General features: G+C 47.2%; 1 protein-coding gene across 1 annotated transcript in view; it reads right to left on the bottom strand.

Annotated features, from left to right (window-relative positions):
* Positions 1-23,037, bottom strand: part of BRPF3 (bromodomain and PHD finger containing 3) — a 34,306-nt gene that overhangs the window by 2,969 nt on the left and 8,300 nt on the right. The window contains exons 4-12 of the mRNA XM_030870923.3: positions 20,654-20,785; positions 18,187-18,315; positions 17,581-17,893; positions 16,538-16,840; positions 14,204-14,713; positions 11,240-11,333; positions 7,605-7,702; positions 4,594-4,691; positions 373-527 (exon numbers count right to left, since the gene is read on the bottom strand). Coding sequence (XP_030726783.1) covers positions 373-527; positions 4,594-4,691; positions 7,605-7,702; positions 11,240-11,333; positions 14,204-14,713; positions 16,538-16,840; positions 17,581-17,893; positions 18,187-18,315; positions 20,654-20,785 — 1,832 coding nt within the window. The remainder of the gene's footprint in view (positions 1-372; positions 528-4,593; positions 4,692-7,604; positions 7,703-11,239; positions 11,334-14,203; positions 14,714-16,537; positions 16,841-17,580; positions 17,894-18,186; positions 18,316-20,653; positions 20,786-23,037) is intronic.

Genomic DNA, 23,037 nt, shown 5'->3' with positions numbered 1-23,037 from the left:
CAGCAAGCGCACTGCAGTTCAACTTTTTCCTCTGCCCAGTGCTGCGCCCCCTCACCCTCACAGCTCTTCCCAATGACTCCGAATACAAATCTCCATCTCAGAGTGTTTCACAAGGAATCTAATCTGCAATACCCCTCAGTTACTATTAACACCATTAATCAGTGTTATTAGTAACACCAGGTTACTGTTAACATGGCAAATGCAGACCGGCTGCTGGCAGGTAACCATTCACCTTCACCTGGGTGGAGGAAGGGTGGCCGAGTCCACAGCCCCTCTGTGTACCTCTCCGGCACGTCAGCATTAGAACAGCCACCTGGTTGGGCCCCTTGGCCTGCATCCTGGTGCACCCTCCCAGCAGCAGCACCCACTCACCAGGTGCGTTTATTGTCAAAGAAGAGGACAAGGAAGAGCTTCTCTCCAGCCTCGGCCTGTTTCTGCTCTCCCAGCTTCAGCACATCCAGTGGGGGGACGGGGATGGGGACGCCATTGTGCAGAAGGCCCTCCCGGGGCATCTTGGGATCGATGATCTGGAAGCAGGAAAGGAGACAGCATTCAGCGGGGGGTGGACGGGGTGACCAGTGCACCCTGCTGTAGGACTAACCACTGAACCACCGTACACCAAAGCTATGCAGGGGATTGGCTCGGCCCACAATGCAGTGATGGAGGGGATGACCTCTTCCAATGACCCTCAGTACCCCAAACAGAAATTCTGACCCTGTTTCCCCAGGTATTGTCCTAATCCTTTGGCCCTTTCCAATCAGACCTTCCGACAAGGGAGCTTGCTCCATCAACTGTCAGGCCCCAGAGCTGAAAGAGGAGTACTGGGAAGCCAGGGTGGGGGGTTTTCAGAAGTGAGTGGAGCATCTCTGACGTCCAGGCCAGATAGACAAACGCCTTCCTCCCAATGTCCCTTAGGGGAAAGGAATGGAGGCCATTTTTTTCCCCTGCCAATTTACCTTTAGAACCTGTGCAATTCATTTCAAAATCTCAGGGGCTTCCTAGACACCATGGCTGTGAAGAAGGTCCTGAATCGGCCAGAGGGCCCATCCCTTTGGTTCTACCTAAACAGATCTCCTGGTTACCCACCACCTTCCTGTCTGACTATAATCCTTCCTGGTGCATAGACCAGATACAATTTTAGCACCTCCACGGTAAAATCAGAGAGAAGGCAAAAGACTGAGCGTGGAGGGTTGCTGAAGAGGGGAGAATGATGTGGTCGGAAACAAGGGCCACTGGAAGAATGAGTCCTTGAGGCTGCAGGCTCCACAAGGGCAAGGGCTCAGCAAAATGCCTGGTGGCATCAACATAATAATCCTCCAGCGCTGTGGAGCACTGACAAAGTTACCAAAGCTCCTAATTATTCACACATCATCTTATTTCATCCTCTTGCTGATGCTGAGAAGTCTGCTGACAAGTACTAGCTGACAGAGGAGAATGCCAAGCACAGAAGGATGTAGCTGGCTGGGACTAAAACCAGGCGCCTGGACAAGGCTTGGGCCTCTGCTGCCCACTGCCTCCTACACAGCCCCTGCTTCCAGAGCAGCTGGCTGATAATCTCTGTGCACCAAGGCCAGGGAGACTTGGAAACTTACGGAGGAGGCAGCTTTCTCCAGAGATGGAGCAATCTTAATTCCTATACCCTGTCCCAGGGGGTCTCTTATAATAAAAAATTGCTCTATTTACTTCTGGGTGTTTGCCAGCTTCCCTACATCCTTCTCAAGATAAGCAGCTAAAAGCAGGTCCTCTAGTTAAGAGTTTACTCTAAGGAAGAACCACCACTACCCTGCCCCCAGCTGTGTGATTTGGTAAAAACTCTAACTCCCAGCCTGTCTGTCCCTCCTGGGACTGAAGCTAAGGGTCCTAATGAGAACCACCAGACAAGCCCTCCTGAACCTCCTCGATTATCAACAGTGGGGATAGTGCCTGGCTTGGAAAGTGGGGCAGACTGTGAAAAGTGTCCCCCCAAGGGCAGAAGCAAGATGGGCAAGTCTGCCTCTTAAGGGGAGCTCGCCTCCCTTTTTAAAAAAGACAGAGGCAAATGTATCCCCAAATAATAAATAATGGTCCATTCACTCAAATGTCATGCAGATGTAAAACATGGAAATAAAGTCTGCAATAACATTTAACACATTACATAACAAATGTGTACACACACCATTGTTACGGCTATAATATATAAATGATAAATAGAAGCAACAATACAAAATGCTTATAGATGATGTCATAATGCTGCGATTTGTGTTGATTTTCCCTTTTTCCAAAGCTTCTGCAATGTAGATACATAATTTTTACATAAAAACAAAAAACATTTTTTTAAAGAACAAGAGCCTCAGAAATTTAAAAACCGTATAGTCACTATATGTGCAAGTACATATTTAAGTATGCAGAGGAAAATGACTGGGAGAGCATAAACCAAAATGAAAACACAGGTTGTATTCAGGTGATAGGTTTCTTCAGGTGGTGGCTGAATTTCTTTATCACAAAAGAAAATGTATGATTAAGAAGATAATTAAAAAGGAAAAAAAGAGGGGCTTCCTTGGTGGCGCAGTGGTTAAGAATCCGCCTGCCAATGCAGGGGACACGGGTTCGATCCCTGGTCCGGGAAGACTCCACATGCTGTGGAGCAACTAAGCCCGTGCGCCACAACTACTGAGCCTGCGCTCTAGAGCCTGTAAGCCACAACTACTGAGCCCACATGCCACAACTACTGAAGCCCACGCAGCTAGAGCCCATGCTCCACAACAAGAGAAGCCACGACAATGAGAAGCTCGCACACCCCAACGAAGAGTAGCCCCTGCTCACCGAAACTAGAGAAAGACCGTGCAGAGCAACGAAGACCCAACACAGCCAAAAAATAAATAAATAAATTTATTGAAAAAAAAAAGAGACTAGTTTTAGACTGGCTTTCTTTGTATTGTGAGATTAAAAAAAACAAAACTAAACCTGCACAGTCTTAATCAATTCTTCAACAACTAAGCTGGGGGTCTCACTGACAGCTGGGCATGGAGCCTGTGAAGGCAGCCCCAGGTCCAACCTCCTCAGCGCTGGATCACAATGTGGATCTCCCACCTGCCACTGCTAAGCAGGGGGTGAGGCAGGTAGCATGGGTTCCAATATGACTCCAGAAAGTCATATAACCTCTTGGAGCTACAGTTTCCTCACCTGTCCAAAAAGGATCAGAGTTCCTGCACTCTTCACCTAAAGAGGCTGCTGTCTATGAAAAGAGCCATAGACAAAAATGAGCTGGGAGAGGCTCAGAGCTCTGTGTGCACGCATAGGCTGGCAGGGCGGTTCTCAACACCCACTATAGATCATCTGGGGAGTGTTAAAAAAAATAGTCATAAAAAAAAGAAACAAAAATATTCATGCCTTGGTCTGGCTTTAGAGAGTCTAATACAGTTGATCTGAGATGGGGCCCCAGGATCTACATTGTTTAAAAAATTCCCCCAGATGATTGTGACATGCCCCAAAGGTTAGAATCAGTATTTTCAGGGCCAGATGGATATTACCTCCCTAATATAGAAAGAGCCCTAAGACATAACAATCAGGGTGGTAAAAATTAGAATTTTTAGCTACTGCCACTATGGAAAAAATGGAAATTTTAGCTACTGCTGGTGGGAGTATAAACCAGAACTAATGTTCTAAGGGGCAACTTGGCAATTTGCATCAGAATTTTACATAGATGCCCCAAGAAGGCATTCCTAAGACTTCTTCACTGTGAAGAAATAACCATGGATGTGCACAAATGTTAAGCTACAATGATGCTTACTGCTGGCTGTTTATCATAGTGAAAAATTCAAAATGATCTAAATGACCAACTAGGGAATGGTTAAAATAAGGTACACGCATACGACTGAAGATGATGCAGTAATGAAAGTGTTGCTGATGAAGAATGTTTAATGGCATAAGCCATGCATGCTCATGGTGTACTGTTAAGTGAAGGGGAGGTTAAACAGAGTACGGTCTCATATTTATGCACATTTATGCATTAAACAGAAAAAAAAGGGCTGAGGATATACATCAAGAGGTGATCTCTGAATAGATGGCACTGTGGGTGATTTTGAACTCAGTGGCTCGGAACACAGGCTTTGACATCACACACTTTGAGCCCTGGGCTCAAATTCCAACCCTGCCACTTAATAGCTAGATGACCATGGTAGCAAATAGATCTTCAGTTTTTTCCCCTATAAAATGAGAATAACCATACCTTCCGCAGCATTTCAAGAACTTAGCATGACAGACATTTAGTAAAACACCTAAGCATTATTAACAGCTTTTACAATTTTCTACAATGAGCACATTTTACTTTTATGAATAATAGATAATTTTTTTTATTTAGCAAATAAATATATGCTATTAAATCACTAAGAGCCCTAACTTCTGTCTGCAAACTTTAACCTATTTTAAGAGCCCTAAGCAGGGAGTCTAGCTGGTGTGACCCACCCAGGCTGGGATAAAACCTCCCTCCCTTCTGCAGCTAAAGGTACCCTGACTCCCAATCACACTCTCCTGGCTTGATCCAATCAGATAAGCCCCCAAGGCAAGGCAGGGGCCAGACCACCCATAGGAGGGAGGAGGATCAGGCAGACTCACCAAGGCGGGGTAGGAGGGATAACCTCGGCACTTGGCCCACACCAGCTCCAGGGGCTCCAGGTCTCCACGGTCTTCAAAGGGCATCAGGAGGCTTCTGCCTGGGGGTGGGGGAGGGGAGGAGACAGTGCCCAAGGGGGCATGGAATGGTGCCCAGGAGGCCTGCCCGGGGCCTCCATTTGACTGGGGCAGCCCAGGAATGAGTCAGCAACATCCCCTCCACCCTTCCTCTTCCCTACCCTCTCCTTAGTTCTTAAGACTAGATCAGGAGACGGCAAACTTGTTCTTTAAAAGGCCAAAAGGCAAACTTGTTCTTTAAAAGATGGCAAACTTGTTCTTTAAAAGGCCAAACTTGTTCTTTAAAAGCACTCCTCACCTGAGCCGTTGTAGTAAGTATTTTAGGTTTTGCAGTCTCCATTGCAACTACTCAACTCTACTATTGTAGCATGAAAGCAGCCATAGACGATTGGTAAATGAACAAGCACTGCTGTATCCCCATAAAACTTTATTTCTGGACACTGAAATCTGAATTTTGTGTAATTTTTACGTGTTACAAAATGTCATTCTTCGCTTGATTTTCAATCATTTGAAAATGTAAAAAACGTTCTTAGCTCGTGGGCCCTACAAAAACAGGCAACAGGTTACAGTTTGCTGACCTCTGAACTAGAACCCTAGGTTGATGTTCCTTGGAAAAATATAACTGCTTCATCACCAGGACACAGGAAGAAGGACTATAATGCATCTTGGCAAAGCCACAAACTGCTCTCTGGGCCTCCCTGACTGGTGGGCCTCATGATGGAGGCTTCATGGAAAAAGATGCCTGGGATGGATATCCCAGTAAAACTATTTGCTAAATGAGTTCTTTTCTGACAGGGCCATACCTGGCTATCCAGGACACCTGGCTGCACAGCACTCAGCAGAGCCAAGCAGGTCTGCAGATTCTTTTCTTGCCAGTTTTGTCAGAACCTTACACAGGGTGTCCTGCCTGGGGCAGGCACCACATCTCTTCGGTTTACTTTGTTCTGCACCTAATGCATTAGCACACGTGGATGGGTACTTCACAAATGTCTCTGAATACACAGAGGAACGTCCCTTCCCCTCCCCAGTCTATAAGCTGGCAACAGGGAGGTGACCACACTCAACTAAGGAAAAGATCCAATTCCACAGAGTAGAAATCATGTTCCTAAGGAAACATTACCATCTACATATATAATTTTTTTATAAAGTATATTCCTGATAATGAGGTCTTGTTTTCTGTCTATTAAATCAATAGCAATAACAACAAAAAGACAAAATCCATTACTGAAGAGGCAGGCTGTGGGGAAACTGGTGCAATCATATACTGCTGAGGAAATTGCAGACCAGTCTAATCCTTTCAGAATATAATTTGGCAGTAAGTCTCAAGAGCCATTTAAAAAAAAGTATGAACAATCTACTCCAGTAAATTCCTTCCCTGGGAATTTGTTCTTAGAAAAATAACTTTTAAAATGAATAAGAGGCTTTTGAACAAAAATATGGGTTCACTACCTTATGTATAATGTTAAAATTTGAAAATAACCAAATTCTAACAATGAAACAAGTAAATTATAATGCATTGATTGGAAGATAACATTGAAAAAAGCAGAATATGAAAGAGCATGTGTTTTGGATTAGCATTTTGTGAAAAACGTGCCTGAAATAAATAGAAGGCAACATAGAGAAATGAAGGCAATTGTGTTAAGGTGATGGAACAGTGGAAGGTCAGTTTCCTTTTTAAATTTCCTTTGGCATCATTTTAATAATTACGTGGTTTTAAAAATAAGAATAAAATGTCACCACCAGAAGCACAAAGTACGTGCCAATCCGCTCCCAGTTCTGCACTAGATGCTGTACAAATTAACCTAGACATAAGCCCTGCCTTCTGGGCACTGACAGTCAGACAGTAATGAAACATGCAGGCATGCATTCATCAACACACATATGAAAAAGAAACTGATGCTAAGGGAAAATAAAGCAGTTGGGAAAAGGAAAGAGGGGAAGAGAAGCCCTGAAGGCTGAGTGTTAGATGGAAGCTTCAAAGACAGGGCATCCAGAGTGCACACCCCCCATAGGAGGGCTGGACAGAGGTGTGCTCAGAGAACAGCCAGCCCTGCACCTGTTCCACCTAAGCACCACCCAGTCCTCTCCTTTGGCTCTGCCCTGTCCTTTATTCCTTCAGTCAGAGGAGATAAGATCCATGTGTTTTACTGTTTGGACCTGCTGGAGTAGAATGTCTCCATTTTACCCCAGTAGGGAGTAGAAGCATTGGATCACATGAAATTACAGGGTTATGTGTGAAATTCAGTGACACAGGATATCATATTACTCCTGTGAGGGCAGACTGGAAATATCTATCAAAATTACAAATGCATACTTCCTCCAATACAGCAATAGAGTATATCTATAGATATACTCCCCAGGGATACAAAATGATCTTTGTACAAGGTTGCCCACTGCAACATTGACTATGACAATTAAACAAAAACAATTTAAACGTCCATCTGCAGAGGGCCAGCTAAGTAAATGATAGCACACCTATGTAATGGGATATTAGGCAGCCAATAAAAAGCACAAAAGAATCTCCAAGATATATTATTAACTGAAAAAAGGCATAGTTTAGAGGAATGTGCATGTTAGGCTTCTCTGCTCACTCTTTTAAATATACACACAAGTTTTTGGTTTGTGTACGTATGGATTACATCTGGAAAGACACAAAAGAAACCGCTAACAATGGCTATTCTAGGGAGGGGAGAACTGGCTTTTCATTATGCACCCTTTTGTACATTTCTGATTTTTGTCACCATGGTATGTGTTACTTATTCAAAATAAGATGAATTAAAAAAAAAGTAAAAGGAGTATGAATGACCTGGGAGGAAGGGCCATTTCCCTGACGAGTGCCCCCAGGTTCGGAGGAGCTCAGGGTCTGGCTGCAGCCCGCAGAACTGGTTCTCTGGAAGGCCTGGTCCCCCAAGATGCACCTGTACAGCACTCCTCACCTGAGCCGTTGTAGTCAGAGTCTCCATTCACACCTTCCAGGAAGGGCACTCGAGACAGGGCTGGCTTCCCTCGGCTGCGTTTGGGGGGTGTCAGACCACTGCATATAGAGCAGGGAGGGAGAGAGGAGCAAAATGAACAATTTCAATGAGTAACACATCCACTCCTGCTCTCCCATCTCTGCTAGGAGCAGAGCTGCAAAAACCCTTCAAGGAGAATGGTTTCTCACCTTCCCCTAAAAACTCATATTAACCCGTGATATACTTCTGACCAGAATGTTCCCACGAGGCTTAAGGAAACATTTCATCCATGTGGAAGGACTGAACTTGGAAAGAGAGGCCTGCTCCCCTGCCCAGGGACACTGGATTTCATCCAGAGGGAAGGTCACCCAGGCACTTGTCAATCCTTCCAGAGTCTAAGCAGCCTGGCCATGAGGAGGGCCTGTCTCACATCTGCCCAGAATTCTTAACTCTCTGGTTCACATTGCTTCTCTAGAAACCAATTTATTTTTGAGGTACAAAAATCTGCCTCTTTCCCAAATTTTCTATAATGGACATGCCTTACTTCCTTAATTAGAAAAGACTTTTTAAATTGGAAAAACAATCCGCTTCTCACTTCTACTTTATGTGTGTGACGTTTTTCTTAGACAGAGATGGATTTTTTTTAAACTACCAAGCAGACCAGTTTTTTTAAAATATGGCTACTGCAAAGAGATAAAAAATATATAGTAGACAAAGACTAGAAGGTAATAGGCAAAAATGAGAACAGTAATACAAGAATAATGGTATAACTGGAACCCACCCAGGCATCAGTATTTTTAAGTTGCTCCCAAAGCAATTCTAATGTACAATCACAGTTAGAAGCTCTCGGCAAGAATGATGTGGCTATGGTTTTTTCCCATTCAAACTTTAAAAAATATTACTGCTGTATAATTATTTCAACAAAAAAAATTGCTTAAAAGACAAGTCAACAACCTGCAGTAGAGTAAAAATGCTTAAGAAGCCCCTAATGGGATACGAAGAGGCCAGGGTTAAGACTGGTTGGAGAGTAGGGTAGTCCTGTGTTACTGAATCATAACTGACTTTATCATGGTCTTATACAGAAAACCTGGCACAATGAGAACCTGATGAATCATAATCCTTCAGTTAGTAGTAGGTTGGGAGCTTTCTTCCTGCTAGTCAAAATTAGGACCTGTTGGGGAAAAAACAACACCCAGTTCACATTCAGAATTCAGTTCCCATGCACCCTACAAAAATCTGTCACTGGACTTAAAGAATCTGAGTCCTTATAAAAATGTAAGGTACTGGTAGTTCTATTATGAAAGCCTCTCCAAGTTCACATCATGGATCTGGGGAGACATCTCCAAATACAACATAGGAGGGCACAACCAAGCAGTTAAGAGAGAAACTCTGGAGCCAGACTACCTGGGTTCAGAACCTCACTCTGTGCTACTCATTCATTCTGTGACCCTGAGCAAGTTAACCTCTCTGAGGCTTGTGTTCCCCATGTGTTGCTGTGAGGATTTAATGGATTAATACACAGCAAGCACTCAGTACAGAACACACCAAGTATTCAATAAATAGAAGTTATATAGTAAATATTATTATATAAACGGCAGTAAATTTTAAAGTCTCACTTGAATATTATAAACTACCAATGTTATACTATCAGATGATGAGCTCTGAGAAGGTTGAGCTCAATGAGACAGGATGCAACACCAAAACTAGGTCCATATGTTCCTGTTTCATAGAAAAACGCACAAGTGACTCGATCATGGCCTGCATTTCAGCCCTCTCTCTAAGTTACCCAGGTCTAAGCAGACAGCCCAATCAATAATTATTTTGCTTACTCGCTTAACATTTATCTCTCCCTTCTAGATGATAAGCTCCTTGAGAACAGACACCTTATCAGGGCTTAGAACAGTACCTGGCTCAAGGTAAGTGCTTAATTAATAATTGAATGAGTGACCCAAAGAAGAGGGTGCAGCTCCAAACTGCTCAGAAAATCATTAGAAAAGATAAACCCAGGGACAGGATGGGAAGGGGATGGGATTAGTGACCAGAAATTCTTTCAAGGTTCTTTATTCTGCGATTATATGATTCTAGTCTAATTAATAAGATCTTCCTTTATGTACTTACCTCCACAATGTAGGAAAAAAGAAAAGAAAGAAAAAGAAAAAAATCCCTGTAGTTGAAGGCCTGAATCTCCTGTTGTAAACCGCAAAATTCTACTGAGAACCACTGAGCTAACGAGGAAACGCCTTCCAAGGGCATTGTTCCCACACTGAGCAGGGCCCCAGAGAAACTGGTGGCTTTGGCATGTTCCGCAGAAAGGCAAGCAGTCTGAACGGGCAGGCTAACCAGAGCCTGGCCTGGCTTGCTCCTTGCGGCTCACAGCTGGGAAGAGCACCCTTTGTGGAGGGAGGGGCCGAACATACCTTCTACCTTTAGTCAAGGACTAAGAGGGGACAGTTTGATAACCCCACTCCTACCCCACCCCAGTGAATTGGGTTTCCAGGCACCTTATCTTTGAAGGGAGTCAGGAACTCCAACCCGGGACCGGGCTAGAAGCATCCTGTATGATTTTGAAATCTCTGCCTCTTCTCTATGCCTGGTAACTGTGTTTTCCCATCCACTCCTCCTATATCTCTAGAGCTGTAACATGGAGGGAGACAGCTAGGACATTTCTGAGGCTTGGTGGGGAAGAATATCTCTAAGGAGCCACTGAAAGCTGGGCCCTGCTACAGCGCGGGAGCAGTCCAGGCCCAAGGGGGCATCTGGGGGCCTCCAAGAGCCCAGCACCAGTGTAGAGTGAGAACCCAATAGAACCTACACCCAGCCTGCCTTTGAAGCACTTCAAACACAGACACATAGTATTTTGGTGCTGCCCTGGGACCTCTCCTCCCCTGCTCTGAACCCAGAATCCATCCAGTAGCCATGTGGAGGGACCATGAGGTCAGCCTTCAGGACAAGTCATTCTTCTTCTGTGGCACTGAAGGTCTCCCATTTCCAAGAGTCCCACACTCCCTGGTGTCTTGCAGAGCATACAACACAGAGCAGAGAGATTCAATAAACTCTTAGTCGTGGAAGAAAGTTGAAGGTTCTGGCCTCGGAAATCCTCCCTTCAGGTGAAAGAATGGGAAAAGAAACCCATCCCTTCCCAGCTCAAAGATGGTAGAAGAGCTGGGGCCTTTGTCAGACTAAAAGGCAATTCCAAATTTCCTATCTGTCCATTTCTTATTCCTACACCACTGCTATGATGCCCTGAAAGGCAAAGGGTGAAACCATGTCTATAACTGGGTTATCTAAATGGGCCAGGGGGTGGGTGGGGATTGGCTCAAATGTTAACTTCACTGGGCAATACAGAGGGTGTCCCCACCCTCTGGAGCCAAATTCAGGTCTACAAACCCTATAAAGCATCAGCACTACTCCCCCCTAGTCAGATCAGGCCTGACAGTCAAGGGTCACAACGTTTCCTAGGAGCTACCAGAGTCACAGATGAGAGGCTTCAGGAAATAACAGGGGTGCGGGAAGAAAAAAACTGAGATAAGCAGGAGGAGGTTCAATCTGCAGCTGAAAGGAAAATAAATGGAGAGGTGGCAGAGCTGCAAACACGGCTTTGGGACAACTGTTCTTACCTGCAAGCTTCAAATGCCAGTCCACCACTGAGACCCAAACTACATTCTGAGTCAGACCCGCTTTCAGTGTGTTTTCCAAAGCCGTTGGTCACACCTGCCAAGAACACACAAAGTGAGCCTGAGTGTAGAAACCCCCTTCCCCGACACATGCTGCAGTGTGAGGCAGCCACCTTGGGAGGGCTCAGCAGGGAGGGATGGAGAGCATGGCTGGTCCCTCCTCTTGGGAAATGGGTCTTGGGTGGTGGAGAGAACCTGATAAAGGTTTGGGGGAAATGTTGGCTAGGGCAGTGAACAGACACCGCATTTACCGTCCCATCCTTCTGGGTTTACTTGAAGGAAAATAGCCTATAGCTCATTCCAGTTACTGTCATTTGACTACAATGGGAAATACCAAGACTTCCTCACTCCGGCTTGTTCACAAGTCCCTGGATCTGCTTCTAATTTCAAGCCTCAATTATCAGGGAGTCTCCTCTGCCTCTTGGGAAGCCCACCCACCTTGCCTCTTCAGATAAACACTCACACACCCTATCCATCACACAGCTGGCAATAGCTAGCTTCATTCTTTTGGGATGGTGTCAGGGGAGGCTGGAGCCGGATAAGGACTGTGTCAACCACACCCTGAGATATCTAGCAGAGCTAGTTAAAGTTGAGGATGGGGGGAACTTTTCAGCAGATCTAAGGCAGACCAGACCTTCCTGGGACGATGGGCAGTCAGATTCCCTGGGTTCTAGACTGGGCTCTGAAATATGGGTCCCTTTTCCTCTTTAAGCCTTGGCTTCTACTTTCGTGAAGTGAAGGTAATACCTTCTTACTTATGGAGGATGCTATTAAGTATGAATGAAAGAAGGTCTGTTTACAGCAGGGAGCCCTTCAGAGGCAAATGAAGACTGTCTGGTCATCCCAGGGACAAGAATCTCATCTGCCATCAAAGCTTCAACTCTCCTCTCTATCTACCCAATTCCCAACCACCATCCAGAATCCCACAAGTCTGACAGCTGAGCCAAGAGCTCTAAGTCACATATACCTTAGCCAGAAAACTGTGAGGCAAGTCACACCTGTAAGAGCAGGTGTCTGAGCCAACATATCTGGACCCAAACCTGGCTCTGCCTCTAACATCATGACCTCAATTTAAATCACCAAAGCCTACTGTGCCTCATCTATAAAGGATCAACACCTGCTTTTAAGAGAACCCACTAAAGTTGTGCAAAAATATTCCTGGGTACCAGGTAGCTGGGATGGTGGAGGAGAAACAGATTCTAGCCCCCAAGCGGTGGGCCCCCTCAGGTTGGATGAGCCTGATGTCTAGACCTATTTCCCAACAGCAGGATTTTTCATTTTTAGTGCTCAGTGCTGTTTGGCTGTGCCTGATATAACTGACAGGATGACAACAATAACTGCTACCAACTACTGCTATATACCAAGTGCTTTATATAGGCTACTTCCAATCCTTAGAGCCACACAAGGAAGGTGTCACTAGCCCCATATTAGAAATAAGGAATAGGCTCACAGAGGTTAATTCATACGCCCCAGGATACACAGCTAGTAAGAAGATGGGATTTGAATTCAAGTCTGCCTCAAGCTCTTGACTCTATATAAACACCCTACTGCCCTAAAACAGGGAAGCTTGGACCAGACAGGAAAGGAAGGTACTGCTGGTAACAAAGTATTAGGTAGGAAGACAGAAAAGCAGAGAAAAGCATGTGCTGACCACACAGCCCAAAGCCACCATGTAACAGGACATGAGGAGCAAAAGCCAAGAGCAGGCCCCTCCCTGCCAAGTGAGCTGGCCTTCCATATCCCACCAAGACTAAACAACTGTCTGGTGATGGGGGCCCTGCATGTCCAGGTCCACCTTGCCCACAGCATTGGCTCCTGATGCCCCTCTTCGCTTTAGAGAGGGAAGCCCCTCTCCAAACTGTCCCTCACAGGGACTCTGACCTTGTTTCTACACACCTGGGCCTGAGCCCTTTGTTCCTTTCTAGTCTGTCCTCATTCCCTGGGCCAGCTTAGGCACTGTCTACTCATGAAGCCTTCCCAACTCCCCCAGTTCCTATTCCCTGAACCTCTAGCAGTGCTGTCACCTGACACATAACCACAGACTGTCCAGCACTGGGGTATCTCTATACCTCAGGACACCATCTAGTCTCCCCACTGGATGGTAATTTGGACCTGGGTCTGATTTACTGCTCCCCAGTGACCAGCTTGTGTTGGACATGCAGTAAGGACTCTTTAGTGACAAGCCCCTATTACTACCTCTGAGACCGCATCTCCTATGATCCCTTGGCTCACTCTGCTGTGGCCACATAGGTCCCCTCACTGTTCCTCAGACATGCAAGCATGTTTCCACCCCCATGGCCTGTGCACTTGCTAGTCCATCTTTTTGGAACATCTTTTCCCCAGATACCCAAAGAGCTCACACCCTCAGCTCCTTCAGATCTTTACTCAGAAAGCCTCCCCTGGCCACCCTCTTTAATATCACCTCAGCATCCCCTCTCCCCCCCTTCCCTGCGGGACTTTTCTCCACAGCTTCTAATATGCGATACAATTTATTTATTTGCTTTTAGTCTACCTCCCCTACAAGAGAGGGGACTTGTCTGTTTTATTTATTGATTTTTCCCCCTACACTTTAGTGCCTACAATAATGCCTGATATAAATATCTGATGAATAAATGAACTAAAATGAAAGTAGGAACCATTTTATCATATATAGCTTTATACGCTGCTCAGGGCCAAAGAGAGCCCCAGACACAAGCTGGCCCTCTCAAAACACTTGCTCAAAGCCTATTTCCCCAGGCCACTACTCATGTACCAGGCCCAACTGTGCACTACGGAGCCCTCAGTGCTACTACTGGCATCCACAGGGGCCATCCACAGGGGAGGCAGCTGACTGGGGAAGGTGCCGGCTGGCAAGGCAAAGCAGGAAAGCAGATGAGAAGTAGCGAGAGAAGTCACAGGCGAGGTCACCTGTCTCTTCCCCCTGCTGGGGGGACCTCTCCCCTTCGCTCTCACTACAGCTCCTGCTCCTCGGCCGCTTCCGGGAGTGCTGTTCATCCTCGATGCTGGTGGGAGACGCAGGAGAGCCCACTGCGCCATGGTCCTCGCCGTTCTCCAGGGCCCTGTCTGGGCTCCTCTGTAGTTTAACCCCGTTCTTGGCCTTCTTGAAGAGGACTGATGTGCGACGGCCCACGCCACTGAGTGGGGCACCTGCGGGGGATGTATCGGGGGTCATGAGGGACACTCTATTAATGCCATTGTCACTGAGCAGGCGTTGCAAGGGCTCACTCTCTAGCTGCAGAGGTGATTTTTCCAAAAGCTCATCTTCTTCCACTTTTCTTGGCTTTGGGAATCGGCTTGGAGGTTTGCTATCATTGATGGGTTTCAGAGTGGGGGGATCCGGAGGGGATTCTTGCTCAGACAAGGAAGGCGCAGGCCCAGTAGGCTCCAGGGTTGGTGGGGGAGGCATTTTGGAGTCATCTGTTAGAGAAAAAGAGAACCTGCTTGAACATTTTAGAAAAAGTCTGCCCCTACAAGCCAGATAATGACACTGATAACTAAGAACCAAGAGCATAGGCTATTAGAAGGTTTGAGACGTGTCTCAGGTCTAAGGTGAAGAGAAGGTAGGACTAAGTTGTGTCTACACTAGTAGTTCTAAACCCTGGCTATGTATTAGTTACTCAGTTTCTTAAAAATTCCAATGCTGAGGTCCCACCCCAGACAAAATGAAACCAAATAGCTAACGATGGATTTTTTTTTTTAAAGCTTACCAGGTGAGTTTGATGAAGTCAGGGTTATAAACCACTGCCCTACACCCAGAAAGCCCAAAGCCCCCTGCTTAATCAATAATTAAGTAAATCTCAGCCTCACAGATTAGGGGTCTACAACTCTCTTTAGACCCAGGTGTTTTCCCATCTGTCAATGTATTTTGTTTCATATCACAAGTGAAGCAAGAAGGACAAGCAGAAAGAAGCAGCTTACAGATATGAAAAAATGAAAGCAAGGAAGTTAAATCAGTGGTTCCTGAACTTGTCTATTCAACCTCCACCTTAAAAAATGACAGTTTCGGGGCTTCTCTGGTGGCGCAGTGGTTGAGAGTCCGCCTGTTGATGCAGGGGTTCGTGCCCTGGTCTGGGAAGATCCCACATGCCGCGGAGCGGCTGGGCCCGTGAGCCATGGCCGCTGAGCCTGCGCGTCCAGAGCCTGTGCTCCGCAACAGGAGAGGCCACAGCAGTGAGAGGCCCGCGTACCACAAAAAAAAAAAAAGACACTCAAAACAGAGCTCAGATTTCCCTAATCTGAATTTCTGGGAGATGAAGCCTAGAAATTTTTTGAAACCTCTAGAAGCTGCTGCAGCCGGTCCACTGGGCATGACTCTGCACTGCCTTAGCCCAGGAGTGGGGATGGATACGAGTGGCATGCTGACTGCCACATGGGAAGCTGGGAAGGGTCACAATGGACACGAAGCCCTCTAATGATAAACCTGACCTCTCCGCCACATCCCCGCTCTCCCCCAACCTAAAATAAAATGGGCCATTCCCTGCAATTTGGCCCCTTTTCCCCTGGAGATAATTCCCAACCTTCTTGATTGTGTGGATGACAGGCCCTCCTGAGCTACAGGCTCAGATCCAAGGGCTGGTAACAGGGAGACAATTCTGTCCCCAAAGAAGCGGAGAGGATGGAAAGCAACTCAGGTAAGACACCTGGATCTCTGAGAATCACTTCCCCCAGCTGTCTTTTGCAGTTCTGGGCTTTTCTGCTTGGGGTGGGCCTACTGTAGACTTGGCCAGCTGGGGTCAAAGCCATGAGCCCAGACCATCCTTAGGGTCTTTCTTTCTTTTCTGTTCCCCCACACCACAACCTAACCTGCTCTAAGAGCCTCTCTATATGATGGTATAAGTTGAACTAATATTTAACTGGTATGTGCAATATGGCCATACCAGGTGCAAAATATTGAAATACTTCTTTACAAGTTAGTAAACAGCTACTGGGCCCCAGCATCTGAAACTCCCTGAACCCACTCACAATCCAACAACTAAATATCTGCATCAGAGGCCCTCAGGAGCCCCCTCCAATATAAAAGCCAACATCTACTCTGACGGATGAATTTTGGTCTCTACGTATTGTTAAATATTTTGAGTATCATCCCTGGGTATGCATGAAAGTGTGACCCCTCCCAGGGCTTTTACTTGCCCATGAGGGTCACACCTAGAGTTGGGGAAGGATGTTCCCACTACAGGATTTCAGCTTAACTCTCCCTTACCCTGGCCCGCAGCCCCCGGCCTGCCCGTGACTGTCTCTCACCTCTGTCCCCATCGTCTTCTGGCTCCTCCTGCGGGGCCTGCTCCAGCACAGCCACATCCCCCCGGGGCCCTGCTGGCAGCTCCCCATTGGACACAGTCTTGTTTAGCGATGCCAGCTGCGGTGGTGGCGGCTGCGCCAGCTTCTGCCGAAGGGCATTGATCTCCCGGCGTAGCAGGCGGACACGGCGGGTCCGGGCCCCACTGGACCGCATGGCACTCACCAGGTCCAGTTTTTCCAGCAGCTCCTTCAGCTGCACCTCTGGGGACAAGTGGGCCCGGTTCTCTGGGATGAGGATGTTGTCCACTGCCAGGGAGAAGGGAGGACAGAAGAAGGGGCTGAAGGACCTGACCAGCCCAGGGCAAAGGGAAGGGCAGGGGCCAATTCCTTCGGATGCAAAATATTCTCCTGGAGTGCCTGGGCCAGTGGCTTCCAGCAGCGTCACTGTGGGGCCTTGGCCCTGGCAACACTGCTCCCAGGAGAGCAGCCACAGGGACAAGGTCAGAATCTGGGAAACACCTGCAGGAAGCAGTTCACAGTCACGATTATGGGCTCTGTGGAGCAGGCACGAGGCAGCTTGGCAATCCCCCGGCCTGAGTGACTGTTTGGCTGCTGCCATCGAGAAGCAGAGAGCAGGGGCAGGCAGAGTAGGGAATTACAGAGGCAATTCCATTTTTCTGATGCTCTACCTGCACTCTTCTGAATGAGCCAGACATACATCAGCACTGCGCTCCTGCTGCCCATGCTCCAACGCCACACAGAGGGAGTCCAGGAAAGAAAGACCCTTGGTGAATCTTTAGCTTTCAGACAGACAGCTAGTACCTTATTCCCCTTATCCTACTATTCAAGAAGTGCTCAGGGAATTAACTTTAACCCTCGGAACTATTCCAGCCACAAGCACATGTACCCCAGCCTGTGCCTATCCCCAGCTTTGCTCCTGGAGTCCACCCTATAGCCCCAAGGCCCATCCTGATCCCTGGCTCTCTGGGCTCTATCCCTGCGCCTCCTCCTGGCCCCTCTCCTCCCTGCCCGTCCAGGCTTCTCACCGTCTTCCCAGGAGAAGCGGTAAAAGTCCTCCAATTTGGGTGACTCGGGCAGGTGGGTGCCCCTCTCGGGGTCATAGCCGATGTTCTCTGCCTGCCGCCGGGCGTGCCGCAGGATGGCCCCTCCCAGGTCCCGCAGGCGGACAGCTGCTCGGTGGAAAATTGTGTCTTTAGCATTATACTTCATGCAGTTGGTAACTATAAGGTTAAAGTCCTCCTCAAACTCCTCCAAGGTGCCGTACAGGTGGGACTCCAGCTTCCGCCTCATAGTAGAAAAATCCATTGGCTTGGATATGAATTCCAGGTAATCTGGAACCTAAACATATAAAACCTGTACAATTACAACAACCATTTACTAGCCAAACAGGCGCACCCTTCAGCGGCACTCTTGCCACCCCATTTTCTGGCTTGGCCATGCCAGGCTCACTCACAGCCCCAGGGCTCTGGCCCACCTTGGCCTGCTGAGCCCTCACCGTGGGCAAGTCTACTAGCCTTGCCAGACACCCCCAGGTTTTGTACACCCTGTGGCCCAACCCCTTCCTAGCCTACTCAGACCCTATTTCCATTTCAGGCAGGGCTCACTGCTCAGGAAGTAGCGGGGGAACTTGCCTCACTCAGGTTGACAGGCTCGGCAAAGATGTGTGCGGGATCCTTCTCCTGCAGCAAGTCCAGTGTTGTCCTCAGCAGAACGTTGAACGGCATAAGCTCCAGTTCCATGGCGGCCTGCTGGACCTTGACCTGTGGGGGAGGTGGAGAGAAATCAGGACACCCCCCAAAGAGGCACCGAACTTTTGCTTGATAACTTGACTTTCACCAGTTGTGTAAGACAAATTTTCACAAGATATTAAGCTGACCACTATTTGAGGAGTTACCACTGAACTTTTAGCCTAGAAATAATCATACCAACAGCTGCCACTTTGTGAACATTTCCTATGCATTCAGGCTATATCAAAACTTACAGTAATAATAGTTAATACCTTTATAGTCCTTACTAAGTGTCAAGTAATGTTCAAAATAGGTACAAATGAGGTATTTTACAAAGAGGAAACTGAGGCACGGAAGGACTAAGTAAGTGACTGGCCCAAGGTCACACAGCTAATAAGGGACAGATTGGGATTCACAGTGTGTGCTTTTGACTACTATGCCACACTGCCTTTCTACTTATATTACCTCAGTTAATCATCACAATAACCTCGAAGGAGAAACTGTAATTATCTCCATTTTACAAATATGGAATCTGAGGTTTGAAAAGAGTATGGTGAGGAGTTACTAACCCAAGGTCACCTGGCTAGGAAAGAACAGAGACGGACTTATACCTAGGTATGACTTAGTCCAAGAGGCACACTGATGATATAAAATGTCCCTTGGGCCAGGATTCCCACCTAATTGGCCCTTGGACCACCTAGGTCGGCCTAGGGTGACCAAGGCCTCGAGGCTCACCCCCTTGGGTGGCAAGTAGCCTGACATATTTGCAGCAGTGTGCTATACAAATGTTATTTTCCATGTGTGCCCTAATGTAAAAAGGTTGGGAAGCCGTGTATTATACTACAAGTTCCTGCCTCTTGGCTACATCAAAACAAATGCCTGCCTGCATCCCCTGCCTGCTTCCTTTTCCCTTACATTTCTCTGGACCAGAAATGGGAAGAGAAGCTCAGCTGTGGGGCCAGGCCTGGGACGGCACAGACGGTTTGAATCCATAGACAAGGTCCTGAGATGTCCTCCATGCCCACCTGTGCTAAGTATGGCAAGAGCTGCCCAGTCTCAGTGGTGGAAACTCGGGCTACAGGACCGTGAGAGAAGGGCTTGTGCTGGGGCTGAACAGTGAAGCAGAGTTCGGAGAAAGAGAGAAAGAACATCTTTAACCCAGGCCTCTGAAGCATGAGAGTAACAGCTGCTATTCCTGGACCAGAGAGAACAGTTTTGGCATTCAATTAATAGTTTTTGCTCACTGTCATGTGCAGAGTGCTGCCGTAGACACTTCAGGGAGGCAAAGAGTATCAATAATGATGATGATGATAGCAGCTGACACTTCTATAGCCTTACAATGTGCCAGGCACTGTTCTAAGCTCTTTATATACACTAAGTTATCTAATCCTCACAACCTTATGAGATGGGTTCTATTATTACCCCCATTTTATAGTCAAGGAAACTCGAGGTATAAGGAGATTAAGCAACTTAATGTCATACAAGTAGTAAGTGGCAGAGCCAGGATATAAATGCAGGCTGTCTGAATAAAGATGCAGATGTAGAGAATGGACTTGAGGATGGGGAAGGGGGAAGGGTAAGCTGGGACGAAGTGAGAGAGTGGCATGTACTTCTATACACTACCAAATGGAAAATAGATAGCTAGTGGGAAGCAGCCGCATAGCACAGGGAGATCAGCTCGGTGCTTTTGACCACCTGGAGGGGTGGGATAGGGAGGGTGGGAGGGAGAAGCAAGAGGGAGGGGATATGGGGATATAGGTATATATATAGCTGATTCACTTCATTGTACAGCAGAAACTAACACAACATTGTAAGGCAATTATACTCCAATAAAGATGTTAAAAAAAAAAACAAAACACGCAAGCTGCCTGATGCCACAGCTCATATTCCTAATTCCTAGGCTACACTACCTACCTCAACATTCTCCATGCTCAGAGGCTTAGAATCTCTTTGAACAGAGGTTGGAAAATTTAAATGATTCAAGACTATAAGTGTTTAAAGGCCAAGTGAGAAACCCCAGAAGCTCCCAGGTCAAAGGTGATACCCATAAGAATGGCTTGAGAAGCTCTCCAAAACAGAAGGCCAGGCTCCGCCCACCCCCCACCCCCCATATCCTGAATGAGAAACTCCAGGGATGGGCCCAGGCATAGGATATTAAGCTTATGCCTGAGGCCACCAGGAGCTAAACTCCCTAAGTTCGAAGCCATCAGCAGCACCACACCCAACGCAGAGTAGGCAGGTCTTGGAGCCCACAGTGCTGGGCAGGAAGGTAAGAAAGCTGACACCAGGCAGGGGCTCCTGGGTCTCCTGAAGCCATACTGACAGTAGGAGAAAAAGATCTTGAACAAGAGCCCTGGGGGCTCCTCCTCACCTGCTCCCGCTTGAGCTTTTCTCTTTTCCGAATCAGCTCAATCAGCAGCCGTGCCCGCTCCAAGTCGTGCCGGAGCTTCTGCCAGTATTTCAGCTCTTCCTTCACTGCATTTGTCTTCTCGTCCTGCTCCCGCTGCAGGAGGGAAGGGAAAGGATAGAGGAACTGTGGGCCTCCTTCCTGCCCAAAGTCCTCTCCCTGCTCAAGCCTCTGGGGCCTCAGCAGGTAAGAGCCCCATCCCCTTCCTGGACCCATGGTCCCGGAGAGCCCTTCCACCCCCTCTACAACCCTTCCTCCAGTGCTTCCCCAGCCTTATAACAATGTTTCTTCACTATAGCACAATAACCATTGCTGGGGTGAGAGCTGGGACTGCTTCTCCCTACCCCCAGGGACACCAGAGAGCAGCTGTGCATCCTCAGGGCTGGAAAGAATTTCAGAAGGAAACTAATAGACACCTCAGGGTGGAAAGAATTTCACCCTAGAGCTTCGACTTGGCTAGAAAACAAAGCGAAGTTTTTACTACGAGCTTGTGCTTACTGACTTGAACATACTTTAAAACACCACCACCACCACCAAAAACGTGATTCGTGCCCTAAAAGTGGTTACAGTGTAGTTGAGGGAAGAAAGAGGCCCAGGGTTTGATACGCAAGGGCACAGCAGCATAAAGACAACAAAAACTGATTGGATAAACTGAATATAAAATGCTGAGAGGACATAAAATAGAGAAGATCTCAGTGGACTGGGGTTAGGTCAGGGATTCCTGGGGCGAGCAATCTTACTAGGGTTTCACATGTAATGATGCATGTGGATGAAGAAAGCAGTAAGAAAGGCCTCTTTTGGAACCGAAGGGACCACAAAGCAGAAGTATGAAGGCAGAATTAGTGATTCTTTGCTTGTTGAGAAAAACGGGCTGGCCAGAGCAGAGAAACTGGAGAACCACAAAAGCCAAGGAAGACCCAGGATCCAGCTGGCAAGAAGCTTCAAATGGCAGGCAAAAAAGCCTGGACGTGGCCTGCCTGGCGAGGGGGAATTTATTCCGGAAAAGGAAATGACAGGATGGAAAATGGTTAAGTGTGTAAGACAGTACCAGCTGTAAAGCAAAGAAAGAATTAGAGGCTGGAGACCACCTAGAAAGCTACTACTGAAATTAAAGGGGCATGGATGAGCAGGGTAGCTGTGGAATGGAGATAAAGGGCCATATACTGATAAATCCCCCAAAACAGATCAGGGGATGATTAACTGCAGCTCCTTATGGAGGAAAGAGCCAAAAGTAACTCCAAGGTGGGCAACATCTGAGGTCAGGAGGAAGAAGCTTCCATAACAGTAATGGGGAAATACATTTACGGAGATGAAGGAAGATAATGAATTCAGTTTCCAATATCTGAGTTCAGGAAATAACATCTACAAGGACATCTATAGTTCGTCTGCCCCAGAGGGACTGAGGGCAGAAAAAAGGGAGGGGACAAGACAAGAAACCTGGAGCTACTGCTACACAGTTATTGGCAACTATGAGTGTGGACAAGCTCTCCAAGCCAACAGGGAGGCAACAGAGCCCCTGGGAGTGTTACCATTAAGGGGTAAGAATTAGGATCAGCACAGGGTACAGTTAGTGGGGTAGAGGGGATGGGAAATGGTGTCACAGAGAAGCTGTAAGACAAAGTGATCGTGGTGTCAAATGCAGTCCAACAGTCTATAAGGTGAGAATCTGAGGAAAGACTTGCTGGGCTGGAAGGGGTCACTGATGTTCTAGAAGAAGCTACAGGGGAGCAAGCAGACCATTTCAAGGAGAGATTGGATATACACTTCCCCTTCAGGACTTCAGTTACAAAAGGCAAAAGTAAAATCAGACAGAACAGAGGGCACCAGAGTCATGGGAAGGCTTGCCTTGTCTCTGGAGTAATGGTGTGGGAATATTTCAAGGCAGAAGTAATGGAACAAGTGAAGAGGCAGAGAGAACTAAATATGTTTTTTTAAAAGTCTCTCAGGAGGCCTCCACCATCTCGGAAAACACTAAACATGCAGCAACTCCAGTTGCTAATGTCTAAAAGATCACCCCAACTGGGCAGGCTGTGCGCTACAACCTAGATGGTTAGCGTATTTTTTATGGAACATTTTTAGGCAGATGGCAGTATAGTGTCTTAAGGAAAGTATGCCTTCCTAACTTATACAACATGGTCACCTGACCCTCACTCAGCCCACTTCTTCCTTTCTACCATATCTAAAGGGTTTTCCCCACGTAGAGGGAAAGCTGGGCTTGCTTTCCACTCTCCCCTAGAATTTGCTCCAAGCCAAGCCTCTCTCATCTAGAAGGGCTGCTGTCTGGTCTAAAGAGCTCTACAGTCCTGGAGGTCACTCCTCGGATGGACCACCTAGAGAGGTGATGGCTA

The sequence above is a fragment of the Globicephala melas genome, chromosome 11 (genome assembly GCF_963455315.2).
Source record: "Globicephala melas chromosome 11, mGloMel1.2, whole genome shotgun sequence".
In the NCBI taxonomy this organism is placed as follows: domain Eukaryota; kingdom Metazoa; phylum Chordata; class Mammalia; order Artiodactyla; family Delphinidae; genus Globicephala; species Globicephala melas.
The sequence above is the reverse complement of the archived record's forward strand: the minus strand, read 5'-3'. Positions and strand labels throughout refer to the sequence as shown.